We start from the raw sequence: 14,613 nt of genomic DNA on the forward strand, positions 1-14,613 counted from the left end.
CTAGGCCTGTGCGAATAGTCGCGGGTGGGTTTGAAGCGAATTAGAAGCGAAGAGTACGTGGTACTCAAAAGGCGCCCGTATACTGCGCGATGTCGGTGCACTTCAAAGAAGCCCACATAGTAGAAATTAATCTGGAACTCTTCACAACGGAATCAATGATAGCCAATCTGCAGGTTTTGGTTATACAGTGCCACATTCCACATAGTTTCATTTGCACTATTTCCACACTGTTCATTTCTACAATGACACACAAGCGTGTGTTGATGTGCGCCGCCTACTATTGTGCCATGTGCAGGGTCCACATTCCCTGTCATGCCAGTAACTAGTTCTTTAACTGTATCATCGAGTATCACCGATGACGAAGTAAAGATGATTTATAGCCTTTTCTTTAGCCTCCGTCTTTTAGGCCCCATGTAGTATCAGGGCGGTGGTGGATAGTCAGGCAGAGAGACATGATTAAGGAACCTACTGGAATAGTATAGCCATTTGCTAAAAAAAGGAAAATTCGAGATCTGGTGGACACATTGTGATGACGTCATACCTGACCTAGGTGGCCCACTTGCAACCTAGGGGTGTCGCCTTGGTTGCAGGTGAGATAGTGTTGCCCACAACCCGGTAGGGACACAGAGGGGGACCTCACAGACAAGGGCAAAGTGGCTGAGCGGAAGCTTTGGTGCTGGCGCACTTAAAAAAAAACGACCTAACAACACAAACGCCACCGCGCGGTGACGCCCGAAAGTTGTAGCGCGGCACGAAAGCGCGCACAAGCGAACCGGGCAAGAGCGAGTAACATCCGTGACACGCACAACGCAACACGAAGATCCCAGAACGGGCGTCTACAGCCTAAGCAGCGCGGGTGGCGTCAAAAGACGTCAAGCGACAGCGTCGCGACCGCCGCAAATGACGTCTTCGCCAGACGGCGGCCGCTGCTAGTCTTGACGCGCGTGTCGTAAGTTTTCATCCCGGAGAGACACCGTTCTTTCCTTCGTATCTCGTCATCCTCGTCCGCCCCTTCTACTGTAGTCCTCCGTTGAAGCTCATTAATCTTCCCATCGCCGAGTCCTTCATTAATCCCTTATCTCGTTCTCGAAGACGTCGCCTTTCCCCGCCTCCTTTACTGGGTACAAAAAGCTCGCTGCGATGACACGCCCTGTCGCGGTCGGATGATGGCGCTTTTGTTTCGACGCACAGCTCGTTGCCGCGGAGTCGCACGGCTTCCACACCCTGCGGGGTTTCTTGCCGCCGTCGCCCTATACGCCCGGCGCCGTGCATTCTGGGGAACAACAAGCGCAGCGGATATGAGTACGGCGGCGAGCGGAGGCGGCAGCGGATATGTTGCGTCCGCGCTTTCGTGTCTATAGTTTGCTCTGTTCGTGCCCGCCCAACCAGGAGAAGAGGGAGTTTGTAGAGCTTTCGGGTGTTACTTTCGTCTTACAGTGTTGAAATACAAAAAGAAAGGAATGAATGAAAGAAGGAATGAAGGAAAGAAAGGTGCAAAGCACAAAGGGTTGAATTGAGCAGAAAAGGGGAAGGGAAAAGAGGGACTCGTTATGACATACATGACGGAAGCCAACACTCACTGAAACTAAGGAGCATAGGGGATGCTTTCTTTTTAGTTTTTTAACATTTCCCGAAGCTCCTTGGTTTAAGTCACCGTTCCCTTCCGTCATGTATGGGTTGAAATACTGATTGAGGATGAGAGCATTCGATATGGTAAAGAAAGGGCTTGGCTGGACGATTATTTCTTGACAAAGTGAGTGACTGATTGATTGATTGATTAATTATTTAATTTATTGACTGATTGGTTCACTGACAGACAGACTGACAGACAGACAGATTGATTGATTGCCTCTCAACGCGATAAAATGCTGCGAGACATTCCACCGTGGAGTGTTACTTTAAATCTTTCTCAGAGGTGTAGCGTATTTGCATTTCGCCTATTTTAGGAAAATAAGTCCGTCATGGCCCGGATCAGTTTAGGGAACTATACTGTTCAGCCGCTGAATACCAGACCCTCACACACACCGTGGATTATCAATTGAAATAAGAATTTAGAAGCTCTAGCTTATTGCCATGCTTAGCAAATGAGTTGGCGTGCGGCAGTGTTGCAAGTGCAGTGGCGAAACGTGGTCATGAGGGCATTAACTGCCTGTTGGTACGAGCAACGCGTTGTAATGAAATACTTGGCATCACTGTTCCTGGGTGTTCCTTCATCAGAGACAATGATCCGCGGTGGTTGTGGTTGTGACCAGCGCTGAGTCTGTACGTGTATAAGTACTACCATGGGCAATGGTAGTACAAGGAACACGGAGTTCACACCCAAGTACCAAATTTATTCCTCATCCCGCAAAGAAATCGAAAACTTGTTGATGAGCTCATTCGCGGGCAGGGGTACCTTAAAATTTAAGTTAAATTATAGTAATGCTCAAGTCATTAAAGATAGCGAACATTCTCCTTCATAGCACTTGGACCTATGCTTCCGAGCATGAAAATAAGGAGGGAATATAAAAGATACTGTCCTCATTTAAACATGGCTGAATGCGTGACAAATAAAGCTTCATTCCAGCAATACTGCCACGAAAATAATGTGGGACAATACGTGGCCCATCTAGTGACGGATATTTTGTATGTGAGGTTCAGCGTCCCAAAGGTGCACGTCGATGTTGTGAGAGAGGCGACAATGGAGTGGAGCGAATTAATTTCGATCACCTTGCTTTCTTGAACGTGCATTCCCATCGCGCAGCACATAAGGGGCGTTTTTGAATTCAGCTTCCACTAAAACGGCGCCCCTGGGGGTAGGGATTAGATGCCGCAACCTTGGGACTAGCAACCGGACGGATTCGATGCCGCAACCTTGGACTCGCAACCGGATGGCGAAACTTGATGGCGATAGACTTGAACCATTCATTATCAGATGCTTTACATCGCTGCAGACGTATCCTCAAACTTACGTACCAACCATTTCAGTCTGTTTTAAGAGGCCCGCCATTTGAACCCTACTGAGGCAACACCGAGCCATGTTTTCGCATCAACATTTCTCCACGGATAACCCCCCTCTCTCTCTCTCTCTCTCCCTACATATCAGCTTAGAATCCGTGTTTCAGTCCGACAAGCAACGTCCTCGAAAGGCGTGAGGTCTAATTGCCACTGCCTTCAGGCAGCTCTGGTTACTATCTCTCTGCTCTCTGTTTTCGGCCTTGTCAGACAGCGCTAGGGGTTGGGGGTGCCGGCCACGACCGAGAAATAAGAGAAATGGGTCACGACATAGAAGCGACGTGTCGGTCGATGCAGGCTCGGGGCGATAGCTTCCATCCTTCCCTATTCTAGACGTAGCATACGAGAGTGGAGGCTCCAAGGTCCAGCACAGACATTTCCTTTCTTTTTCGCTTGTCGGTCGGTCTGTCCTCACTGCCTTGTCTCATCACGGACAGGAGTCTGTTGTTTCCCTTCTGTATCTTTACCTTCATTTCCATGCAACCCTTTTCTAACGCCACCATTCGCTTTTCCCTTCGATTTGCCTGGCCTTGTCTGTGCCACCACACATGTTGCCGTGACGAACGCTTAGCGCGAATCGTCGCCTAATGAACATTAATTCAATGTCGCAACCACATTTAGCAGGACCGGTAGCGCGCGGACAACGCAGCAGCATACGCCCACTGTTTCGATTATTTTCTTCTAGGCTTTTTTTCCCCTCGAATACAACGAGACTATTACGGGGCACTAAGTAAAGACAGAAAGCTTCTCCGATGCTACTCCGCGTTTAGAAAGCGAACGATCGAAGTAGGCTTAACAACTCTCCCAGTCTTTCGTAGCCTCGATAGCAGCTCGCATGTGAGAGTAGAACTCTTTGATGACCCTAGATAGGAAACTCCGCTTCGAAACACGGCTATTCCATGCGGTCACTTGCTAAGATTAAGAGACGCGGGCGCCACCTATGAGATGAGTAGTCATCTATTAATGGCATCCAGCAGCTTTTCCTTCTAAACTATATTCATGCTTTGGCGGCGCCGAGTAGTTCCACTGAATGCCACATGTGGCATGGCAATCTGCTAAGCTCCGACAAAAGCAGCTGCGGAGAAGGCAAGGGAACATTTCTGCCGCTCGCTCGCTTGGGCGACGGAGGGGTGGAGTGCACTGAGCTGGGCTTAGAAGCTAATATTTTCTGTGCACTTTCGACGCATTTTAACCAAGCATGATTCTTTTATAGAATACGTAGTTCACAGATAAGTATTTGGCAAAGGAAATGTCAAGCTATCTGAATTCTGAAAATGAGAAAAACAGACAAAAAAGGCTCCCTGTGCTAGTGGTCGGGACTTGACTGCTTTGCTTAGAAATATACAATGTATGACACGTGCATAAACACTGTGGTTGATTTTCTCAGGCGATTAAGGGTAGTCGCACATTAAAAAAAGAAATACATCAAGCTTCATCTCATTCTTTCGGTGATATCTTTGCAGTCCCAAGACGATGTACGGTTTATATAAGATATGCCGGAAAATATCCTGGCCATTTCTATAAAAAATGTTGTTTCTGACAATGTGCAATATAAATATACACTGGCGAATTTGAACAGCACATGCCGCCAGGAGAGAAGTACCAGGAGTTGGTGTAAATATTTGATGTAAAGATAATTTGTGAACAGATTATTCGATCCTGAATCAGTGGAAAAAGCATTCAGTAGCAAAAATGCAGTGACATTGAAAACCAACAGACTGCCCACTAAACGCTGAACAGAAGCATTACGCACTAGCATCTGCAAGTATTCAGCATGCTTGTTCTTTGCATGTACTGTTAATTATTACCCAAAGTAAGCAAGCAATGGGGTTGTCTCTTTGTCTTGTGATGCAGAACTTATGGCACTTCTTACACTCGAAAGAGAAAGGAGTAAAAAGGGAATAAGCTGTCCCCTTGCGCACTTCCTTTTATAAAAGGGTGTGCCCGTGTAGGTGTCTTCATGTTCAAAGTGTAGAAACTAAATCTGTTTGAGGTATATAGAGAACACTTTTCCTCACTTTTCGAGACCGTTTGGTCCTTAAGGCGCGTTTATACTCCGACGTAACGCGCGCGCGCCACGGCGACGTCACGTCGGCCAAAGCGAGACCCTCTACACTCCAACGGCGCTTGACCGCCGACGCGTTCGGCGGCTTCTGCGCACCCCGACCACACCGGAGGCAGCTTGGAGCATGCGTCTATTTCGCGCCGAGCGCGCCAGCCTCCGACGGCCCGGTCACACCGGTTCCGCCTCTCGTCGGGGCGACGCTGCTTCGCAAATCTACGACAGATGGCGCGTCGAACGTTCTGCGCATCATCTGCGCATGCGCTTCTGGCGCAGCCGCTGAGCCGCGTCGGAGAGGTCGGACTGTAGGGGGTCCGAATTCGAGCCTGGCGTGGCGTCGCCAACGTGACGTGACGGAGCACCGCCGGCGCTCGCCTGCGCGCCGAGGACGTCGGAGTATAAAGGCGCGTTTACAGGGGTCGTAAAGGCTCCACTAGAGGACTGAGAAGCAAACACCGAGACTTGGTTACTTCTGGCAAAGACGGTACATTGTACTGTTGATTTGTATTCGGTGCACCGCATACAGAACTACGATAGTGAAACCATGTCCACGTTGCACGACGGAATTTCTGCTACTCCCTTTCAGCACTGCAGAGAACTTCTTCCTTAATGGCCAACTGGTTTATATGGAATAGGCACTCCTTGCATGTCATAAACAAATATGGCACGCGCACAGGCTGCCGCAAAGGTGTCGGCGTCGGTCGCAAAGGCGCAATGGTGTCGGTACTTAGGTTACTCAGAAATATTTAGGAAGAGTGTAGGGGGCGCTCACCTTGCCCCATATGCCCCGGGGCGGTTCTGTTAACCGGATGACGCCCGCTGGTCCGCCACCACCCAGCATGGGCGTCTTGGCGTTGGCGTCCGGCTTAGAGTCGGGCATGTCTGCTTCTCAGTGGGCACTGCGTGGGGAACAAGAGTAAAGAGAACAGCAGTAAGCAACCCATAGGCATAAACTTCAGAATGATGATGATCATGATCATCATCATCACAATGTCCTTAATTTAAGGACAGCGCATTATTTCATTCTCTTTATTAACATGAAAAAACAACAGAATTATGCACGACACAACGTTGAGTGCATAAGCATAGCCGTTCCTCTGGAAAAAAAGGGCATGACGCGATAGCGTAGTGGGTTAGGCTTGTCATTATGACCAGTTTGACACCTTTGAAGGCATTTTTGATTTTCTTAAAATGTTTCAATAAATTATTACATCAATTACACACTACAATTTCTTAATTAGCATCATCAAGCATTGCTATTTCATTCTAAACATTTTGACACCTTTGAACCCCCTTTTTCCAATTTTTAATTTTTCATTTCTGTCACAAATTCAATTACAATGATTTCGTTACCTGTCATCGCCTATCACACACCAATCAATCACCTATCACTAGAACCTAAAATTATCATGATACGATATTTTTACGCAGCCCCCAATTATGGGTCGCCGGTTCGAAGCCCTGCCGCGAGCTAGGATCTAATTTAACTAGTAAGTTTATGCTGCACGGAAGTTTATGCTGATTCGTATGACACCATCCGGAACATTCTGCGGAAAACAGTTGGCATGATGCGATTTTTTTTACGCAGCCCGCCATTATTTTCGACACGTGGTGCCGACTACGCCGACGGCTTTTCGACCGAACGAGCTGTATACGCTATCGCGTAAAAAAATAGACGCGAAGATAACCATAATCATGCTTTCATTCCGTTTCTTGCCACTTGTCCCCCCGAATAACGTTTGCCATCCCGAATAAACGGAGCTCTGAGTCAAATGCATTGCAAACATAATACGGGGCGTGGCCAGGTGCATAGGGCACATTCAGATTCGCGGTGTAGGTATCCGTACGTCCGCTGAATTATCGCGTGCTGCTTGCAAAGCGCCCATAAAGCACGATCCGCTGACACAAAATACGTTTATCGTGCGCACATTGGCGAAATCGTGTGCGCGTAGCTTCTCGCAAACAGGCATTTTTAGCCTCCACAAAGCCTTGCCGATCGGTGTACTTTTCTCCCCATGAAACATGACACACAGCTACGCGGCCGTGAACAGGATCTGCTTCTTTATTGGTTTCTGCTTCGTGGCGTTTATAGCCCAAGGACAGGACTCTGTCATTCGTAAACGCACCTCACAAAAATATGGCTTGTAAATATAAAACAGTACATATATAAGTGCTTTTACACTATAGAAATATGCCGTTCGTTGTTGATAAAAGAATTCCTAGCCTATCTCGTAGTCGAGAGGAGGCGCGAGCATGAAATTCATTGCAGCACATGTTAGGACGCCTCATACATGGTAGTCGCAACCACCCGTTTTTATTCATCGACCCAGGAAGCGCACATGAGCCTCCTATAATAGGATACAAATCAAGAGCTGTGTTGGGTTGTGTTTTATGGCACATAGGCAACTAAGGCCATCCTGCGTCACGAATGTGATATAATGGGCTCTGTGGTAAGATCGGGCAATTTTCATCAGGGTGTAACTGGTGGCTAGAAAACACGGTGTAAGCAGCGCTTAGTGACACAAAAAGCGACAAAAGAAAGGACAACGTGATGGACTATAGCCGAATACAATTCAAGAAAAAATCGGCTTTTCACATTAAAAGGACTCCGTTCCAGTCAATCGCGTCGGCTGATTCTTATCAACTTGCTAGTGTGAGTACTAACAATACAGAGAGGTAGCTACCTCCGACAATGCAGGGAGGGCACTATCACATTTCGTGTGCCACTGCCTGCATTATCACACTAGCCGGTTCTTCAGAATCAGCCGACGCCAATGCCTGGAAAAAGTCCTTTGACGGGGAATAGCCGCTTTTTTCTTGACTTGTATCTCACTATATAAATAGAAAAATTTCTCAGCATGAACAAAACGGGGATTAAGATAGCGAACAAGCACGACAGAACGAACCCTGAATTTTTAAATAGTTTATTGAAAAAAACGACACCTAAAGTACTCTCCTATAATTCGCCTCGTAGAAATAAATATCATGTTTCCAAAAATGCCTTTTCATTATCATGCAGCAGTAATGGCGATGCCCCGAAACATTGATTGCCTGTTAGTATGATATGATATGCCCCTATGATCTCTCTTGCTATGTGATCTTTTCCGTGCCAAGAAATTTGTTTTTTCTAACCAAGGGTTTGCATTTGCAATCCCCGTCTTGTTCGCGCAGACTGTAGCTATGTATAACAGCTTTCGAAACTTCGAGAACTGGCATCTTAAAGATCATGATGACGACGAAGCAGCTTCAAGATGATGACGAGGAGGAAAGAACAAAGGTGTAGCATGAGACACACAGCCGAGTGGTCTTAGGCACCAGGAAACGAAGGTGGTTTGTTTGCGACAGGACGGTTAGAATCCCACTCGGGGGTGAACTATTTTCTTCCATTCGCACACAAACTTTATCAAGTTTTCGTACATTAAAAGGGCTCTGAAACACCTCCCAAGGAGAGGACATCAACTTGCTCAATCACTGCATTGTGTTGCCATGAACACCTGAGCCAAATAATACTCATCTACAAGCAGCACAGAACCCAAAGTCACGCGCGAAAGTTGGAGAGCCTTTCCCTGCGACTTTTTCATGCTCGCACCCTCCTCCGTGGCTCGCATCTACGCATACATGTTGAGAGATGGCTATTGGTTAGATTCGTTCATACGTCGGGCAGCTACCGTGGCCGCAGCCAATAAGCCGCTTAGCTCCGGTGGGTCGGGAAGCTCTCCCCGGAGGAGGGGCCGGCGGAGAGGAGCGCGGACCTTCCAGCGTGCGAAAAGTGACGAGAGGAGAGGGAAAGGCGCGAAGACGGTAAAATTCAAATTTTGACTACAGATAACTCTGTTTCTACAAAACACATTAAAAAATTCTTCCTGGATAGTACTCATGAAGCGGCGTGCTTTAACATCTCAGGCATACCACAACTTTATTAGAGCCCCTTTCAGAGCCCCTTTAAGTTCAGATTCACGTTAAACCTTCCATTCGGTTTCATGCTCAGCCTCAGGTTCGCCGCAGTCATCAGACGACGTTTGCCTGAGTTTGTCGAGAGGGGGAGCTAAAACCGTTTAGTGTTTAAACGAAAGAGTAGATTATTGGGGAAGACATTCAAGGATGTGTTTCATATCTCCCCGTGATCCTTTTGTGCGTCGAAAAAAAGCAAAATCGCGACCCCTGACCGAATGCCGACGTGTTATTCGGAACAAGATTGTGGTCTCTGTCACGTCAAAGAACAGTTTGTGGTCCCTCAGGCCTCTGCTTGAGTGCTTTGAGCGTGAACTGGTCCGTAATCGCTAACTTCATCACCCAAATGATGTCTCAGAAATCGTGAACTGAGAGACGTGTGGTAGCTAAGGCACCTCTCAACTCTAAGGACAGTGGAACTCCTGGGCGGTGGAAGAAAATGCGTTCTCTTTCACTGTAAAGCACGGGCGATGCAGTTACCAGCCTAATTACGACAAAGCTAATCTTGCTCGAATCTGAAAAACCATCACTGCCACCAATAATACAGAGAAACGTCCGATAACCACAGTAAAAGATTTTTCTTTCCAGCAGGCGGTAGACCCGTAGGCCCCACCAAGAAAATAATAAACGCACCAAAGACGTTGGCGACCGACGCTAAATTGATTCGGGATGGAAGCACATCGATAGTATCCGTTCTCATGGGCCCCTTTTCATCCAGTCTCATAAACCACTCAAATAGTTTAAGAGTAATGACGTTCACTTCGGAACAGATCCCCCATCGTTTTAGTCAACAAAAGAGGCGTCTCGTGCCGTTGAATCATAGTTTCTGCACCACGTGCAGCGCCTGATGAACGGCGCCTAGGCCATTTTGCTAATACTGGAACTGTCTAGCAGGCTTGTTTGATCTGCAGAAACAAGTCAAGTTAGAGCGGTCGAGGACACACAGCAAGACAAAAAATTAATTTAAACAGCCCCAGAGTCGCCCACTGCGGCTGTCCTCGCAGAGTGAAAATTAAAATGCCTACACAATTTAAGCGCGAAGCAGGGTTTCAGATGTCACACGATACGCTTCAGCCGCTTAATGTCCAAAGGCCTAATGGTTACATTTGAAACAATTTTTTATTTCGTGTGTGCAGTTCGCAAAGCTGCAAAATCGGGATACGCTACCATGGAGACGGGACAGCGTCGTTCAGCCTACAACATGCCGCACAGCCTTGTCCAGCCGCGTATAGTACATTGGCCTAAGAAGCGGGCCGTTTAATGTGGAAACCAATCTCACGAGTAACATGATACCACGCAGCAGGAAGCTTTTGATCTAAGAGACGGCAAACAGCCGCTGGCTCAAATTTCGGGACGCCGCCGTGGTTGTGTGGTTAACGCTGCGAGAGCAGAAAAGAGGGTGAGGGGCTGGCTGCCGTGAGCTTTTTCCTCTGACATAGAGTGTATGTGGGAAAGGAATTTAAAACCGGCGCAGCAGCAGAGATGCGCTTACTCAGCCTCCCATGTAGGGTGTCGGTACTCGTACGGCATAGATTGTACTCTGTCTGGTAAGGGCGTTTCATTAGATATCCTTGGAATGGAGAGCTGAAAGGAAAAGAAAGAGCCTATAGGACTAGCAGCTCTTTTAATAGCTTCGTTCTTAAATAAAGGAAGGCGCATTTACACAATGGTCTTTAAAAAACGCACCCAACATCACGTTATTGAGCGGATTGTTTATATTTTTATGCACGAGTCTAAAACCGACTAAAGAAAGTACTTAGCGCCGGAAGTGCAAGGACGTCTAGATTAATTAGGTTGTATCCATTTTCCGCAAATAACCAGTTCCGATAGTGATTCACTAAGAGCATAAAACAATGAGATGCTGTGTTTAACATTCTTTTTACGTGCTAAACCCGATCTTCTGTATTGCTCTTTCAGATTCAGAATAACTTGTAATGTTTGAACCGGCCCCCCGACCTACCCTTTGCACTTTTAGTGCGAAAAAATTAGCAGCCGTATCGCGGAAAACAAAAGCGGTGCCGTCAGTCACAAACAAGCAGGTTTGATTCGTCACAAAATTCGCTGATTGGTCCAGCCATTTTCGAAGCAACAGGGTCACGTGACATGGCCGAGCGCCGTTTAGTCGACGGGGTGTATGACGTCATACGAATGTTTGGCATAGACGATTGGCTTGTGTTATACAGTTGGCAGCTGACATGACCGAGCGCTGATTGGTCGCTGGATTTTGTGACGTCATAAGGCCACGTAACATGGCCGAGTTTGCAGGTGGCCTGGCAGTTGGTAGCTGGGCTGGACATGTGACAGGTCGAGTGCGGTGGCGAACTCGGCGGCATTTGTGTGTATGCACCCTAAGGGGGACGAGGATTTCTCAAGCCACAGATGCGCGGCTTTAATCTCGGCGTCCTACTTTTTTTTGGTGAATAAAATATATCTGAATGAATGAATGAATGAATGAATGAATGAATGAATGAATGAATGAATGAATGTCGGGCTACTTGGTTCGTATTGATGCACTTGTGTTGTCTTTTTTCTTAGTTGTCGTCTTTTTGCTTTCGTTAACCATGAAGCAAATACGCCCAAATGAAAAGAAAAACAAAAACTTGCCTACACACAAACGAGAGACAAACAACCGATGTCTACAAGTGCCACTACGCAAATGAGACCGTGCATTATATGGACACCATCAAGATCATCGTCTGCAACATTTCGCGTTTTTTTTTTTAAGTAACCTGGACAACATGAATAACGAACACCGTTGCCTCCTGCTGTGTGTAATGAAGTGCATCCAATACGCGCCCATACACGTAGTACATTCTGCTTTTGTCCGGGTGAGCTGTGCAGTGCGGATGGAAAAGGTTGTCCAAATCTAAGCTGGAAGACCTACGATCCATTCTTACAATAACGAATTGAGGACAAAACCTATCTAGCTTTTATTCCTAGTAAAATTCCGTTCTCTGTCTCTTTCTGCCTATGTTGGCGTTTCTCAAGCAGCAAAAGATATATTTATTGCCTAGAAAATTCGACTTGAAAGTAGTGAAGCCCAGACCCAAAAGGACTCCGTGATCTTTGTTGGAGTGTAAAGCATCGCTACCTTGCCTCAGAGATCAGCACAGAACACACCGGTTCTTGCTTTCGAAGACCGCCGATGGGGGGCGACACCTGTATTTTAATTCTTTAACCTTTTTTAGCTTTCAAAAGCGCTGCTTTCAGTGAGGACAGTGATTTTTTTATTAAAACACAGTAATCTGTCGATAGAGTCCCCAAGCGTCCCTTCAAATGCTTCCGCCATTGTTCTGTATAGTATTATTTACGCCAATCCTGTCACGGGCAAACCGGCTTCTAGGCATTCTTATTACCCCGCTCCTGGAGCAGCTGACACAAGGCTGATAAGAGGAAGCTCCGTGGGATTGGCCGCCAACGCGTGAGCATAACTTTTATGCACCCTCCGAGAGACGAGGACAGAGCGGAGCTTCGCAGTTTTACAGCTACGAGCTGCGATAAATGCGCGATTGCCCGATACCTGGCCGTGGCTATGGGGCTTAAATGCACTCAAGCCGAGGCTGTATAACGCTGAAAGTATCAATAATCTATATATAGGCGGCCGCTCTTCGAATATGTAGCACGTGTAGATTGCCTTTCGCGCAGTTTTGCCTGGTCGTTCGTAAAATTTCCTACAATTCAGGGGTGTATTCGTCTTCATTGCCTCTGCGCCGTTCACTCCCGAACTTCGCGCAAAAAAAAAGTTTAAATTTTTTTTTTCTTGAAAGAGCTATGCGTGACGCGGGCATTTCCTTAGTGATCATGCAAAAAGATGGTAAGGGGATACTAATGCATGTATATCTTTGAACACGACCTCTTAGACAATTTAACCAAAAGCGTAAAACATTCCTTCCTGTCGTCCCTACACTCTAACCAAAAATACGTTTATACTGGAGTAAAAAGGAATAAGCTCCGCTAGAGGTCAGTTTACTTCCTTTTGACTCCTTTCTGCTTAGAGTGTAAATGGCTTGCTAACCTAAGGATGGCAGGAAGGGTGCAAATTCATGAACAAACATTTATGTGCTCATGAAAGCACGATGCCTCCAGCTGAGCGGCTTAGCGAGTCAACCAAAAGGTTGTGCACAGAACCAGCGGAGAAAAGGATGAAACAGGCTTCAATATAGCGCCTGTTTGAAGCCTTGTTTTGCCGTGAACGCTTCAATGACAACTCCAGGATCTATGTCCGCAGAGGTTGTCCACACAGAAATGCAAGGATAGTGGTTTGCGCTCAACTCGAGCTGGCGTTATGCGGGGTGTAGATGTGGGTACACATCCCTTCGTTTAGCGGTGCTGTTCCTGTTAGCAGGCATTTACAGAGTAAATAGCTACTGGTGGTTAATTATTCGTCTGCTGTGACTTCTCTGATACTTAGAGAGAAATCTGGGAATATTATATTTATAAGGTTGTAGAAACGCGTTCCGGATGTTATTTTGTGTGAGAGAGGCTAGATGGCGCCACATCCAGGGACCGATTAAAGCGGCTTGATTCCCGCGCTTTGCGGCGCTGGCCCCTCAAGAAATCCAGGGGCTGACAAGACTTTATGATTAGAGACAACCAAGGCGTCGTGGAAACTAGAATTAAGCGCAAATAGACAAAATAATTGGTTGAGGACAGACGAGAAGTAATTTATTCAAGAAGAGAGAGAAAAAAAGACGAAAATAGTTAAGGAAAAATACGTTAGGACCTTCAGTTACTTGCAAGGTGACTGGCAAGTGTTACCGATCCGATTTAAAGTGGAAACCACCAGTAACATATCAGCCATACATGTTCTAACGTTGTACCGCGAATAAAAATATAACCGACGAAGTTGCCAGCACATCTTACCGTTTCCTTGGAAACAGGGTGACCGTGACTTTTGCAGGTGTAGGAGAACAGCTATATATATATATGTTTTTTTTGAGACACGGACGCACATAACAGTTTAACGTGGCAAAGTCGACTTTCTGGTAAAAAATCCGCCTACTCCAGCGCGTAGCGTCACACAGCCCGAAACCAACGCGGGCGTTAGCAGAAAGCCGATGTGAAGCAATGCCGTCTCGCTCTGGCAGATAAGCCGCGAAGCCGTGACAGCGAAAAGTGACGTTGGCCAGACGATGACGCGAGAGTCGAACACTGCTTTCGTGTCCCGTGACGGCAAACCACGGAAATGGGAGGCGAAAGCGCCCGGAAGCCACGAAATGCTTAGCAAGAAAAGCGGCTACTTCTCAGTGCTTAATGCAACTCGAGTCAATGCTCCACGTCTAGGAATATCCTGCATCCGGGCATGCCACATTCTGTTCGTTGTGCGACATCAGAGATGTTCGCTTCACATCTAAACGAGGTACCAAACGAGTGCTCTTGAATCGGGTGTGAACTGCAGGCTTTAAAGAGTGGACTCCAATTCATTCAAAAGGATATTTCCTTTATACGGTTAATACTCGCACAAGACCTTAAAGGGGCCTTGATGATGTCGATAGGGAGACAGTTACTGAAGCCTTTCATTTCCTCATAACCGATTACCATTTTGCGCGGATCACAGATAGGTCACACTGCTATTCACTTCAAACGACGGCAACCAGTCCTTCTCG

The 14,613-nt window shown here is 46.9% G+C and overlaps 1 protein-coding gene across 3 annotated transcripts in view; it reads right to left on the reverse strand.

Annotated features, from left to right (window-relative positions):
* LOC144104623 (excitatory amino acid transporter-like) overlaps positions 1-14,613 on the reverse strand; it is a 180,896-nt gene that overhangs the window by 24,049 nt on the left and 142,234 nt on the right. For all 3 annotated transcript variants that reach the window (XM_077637746.1, XM_077637745.1, XM_077637744.1), the window contains one exon: positions 5,829-5,955. In XM_077637746.1, the coding sequence (XP_077493872.1) occupies positions 5,829-5,936 (108 nt within the window). In that variant the 5' untranslated portion in view covers positions 5,937-5,955. The remainder of the gene's footprint in view (positions 1-5,828; positions 5,956-14,613) is intronic.

The sequence above is a fragment of the Amblyomma americanum genome, chromosome 9 (genome assembly GCF_052857255.1).
Source record: "Amblyomma americanum isolate KBUSLIRL-KWMA chromosome 9, ASM5285725v1, whole genome shotgun sequence".
Classification (NCBI taxonomy): domain Eukaryota; kingdom Metazoa; phylum Arthropoda; class Arachnida; order Ixodida; family Ixodidae; genus Amblyomma; species Amblyomma americanum.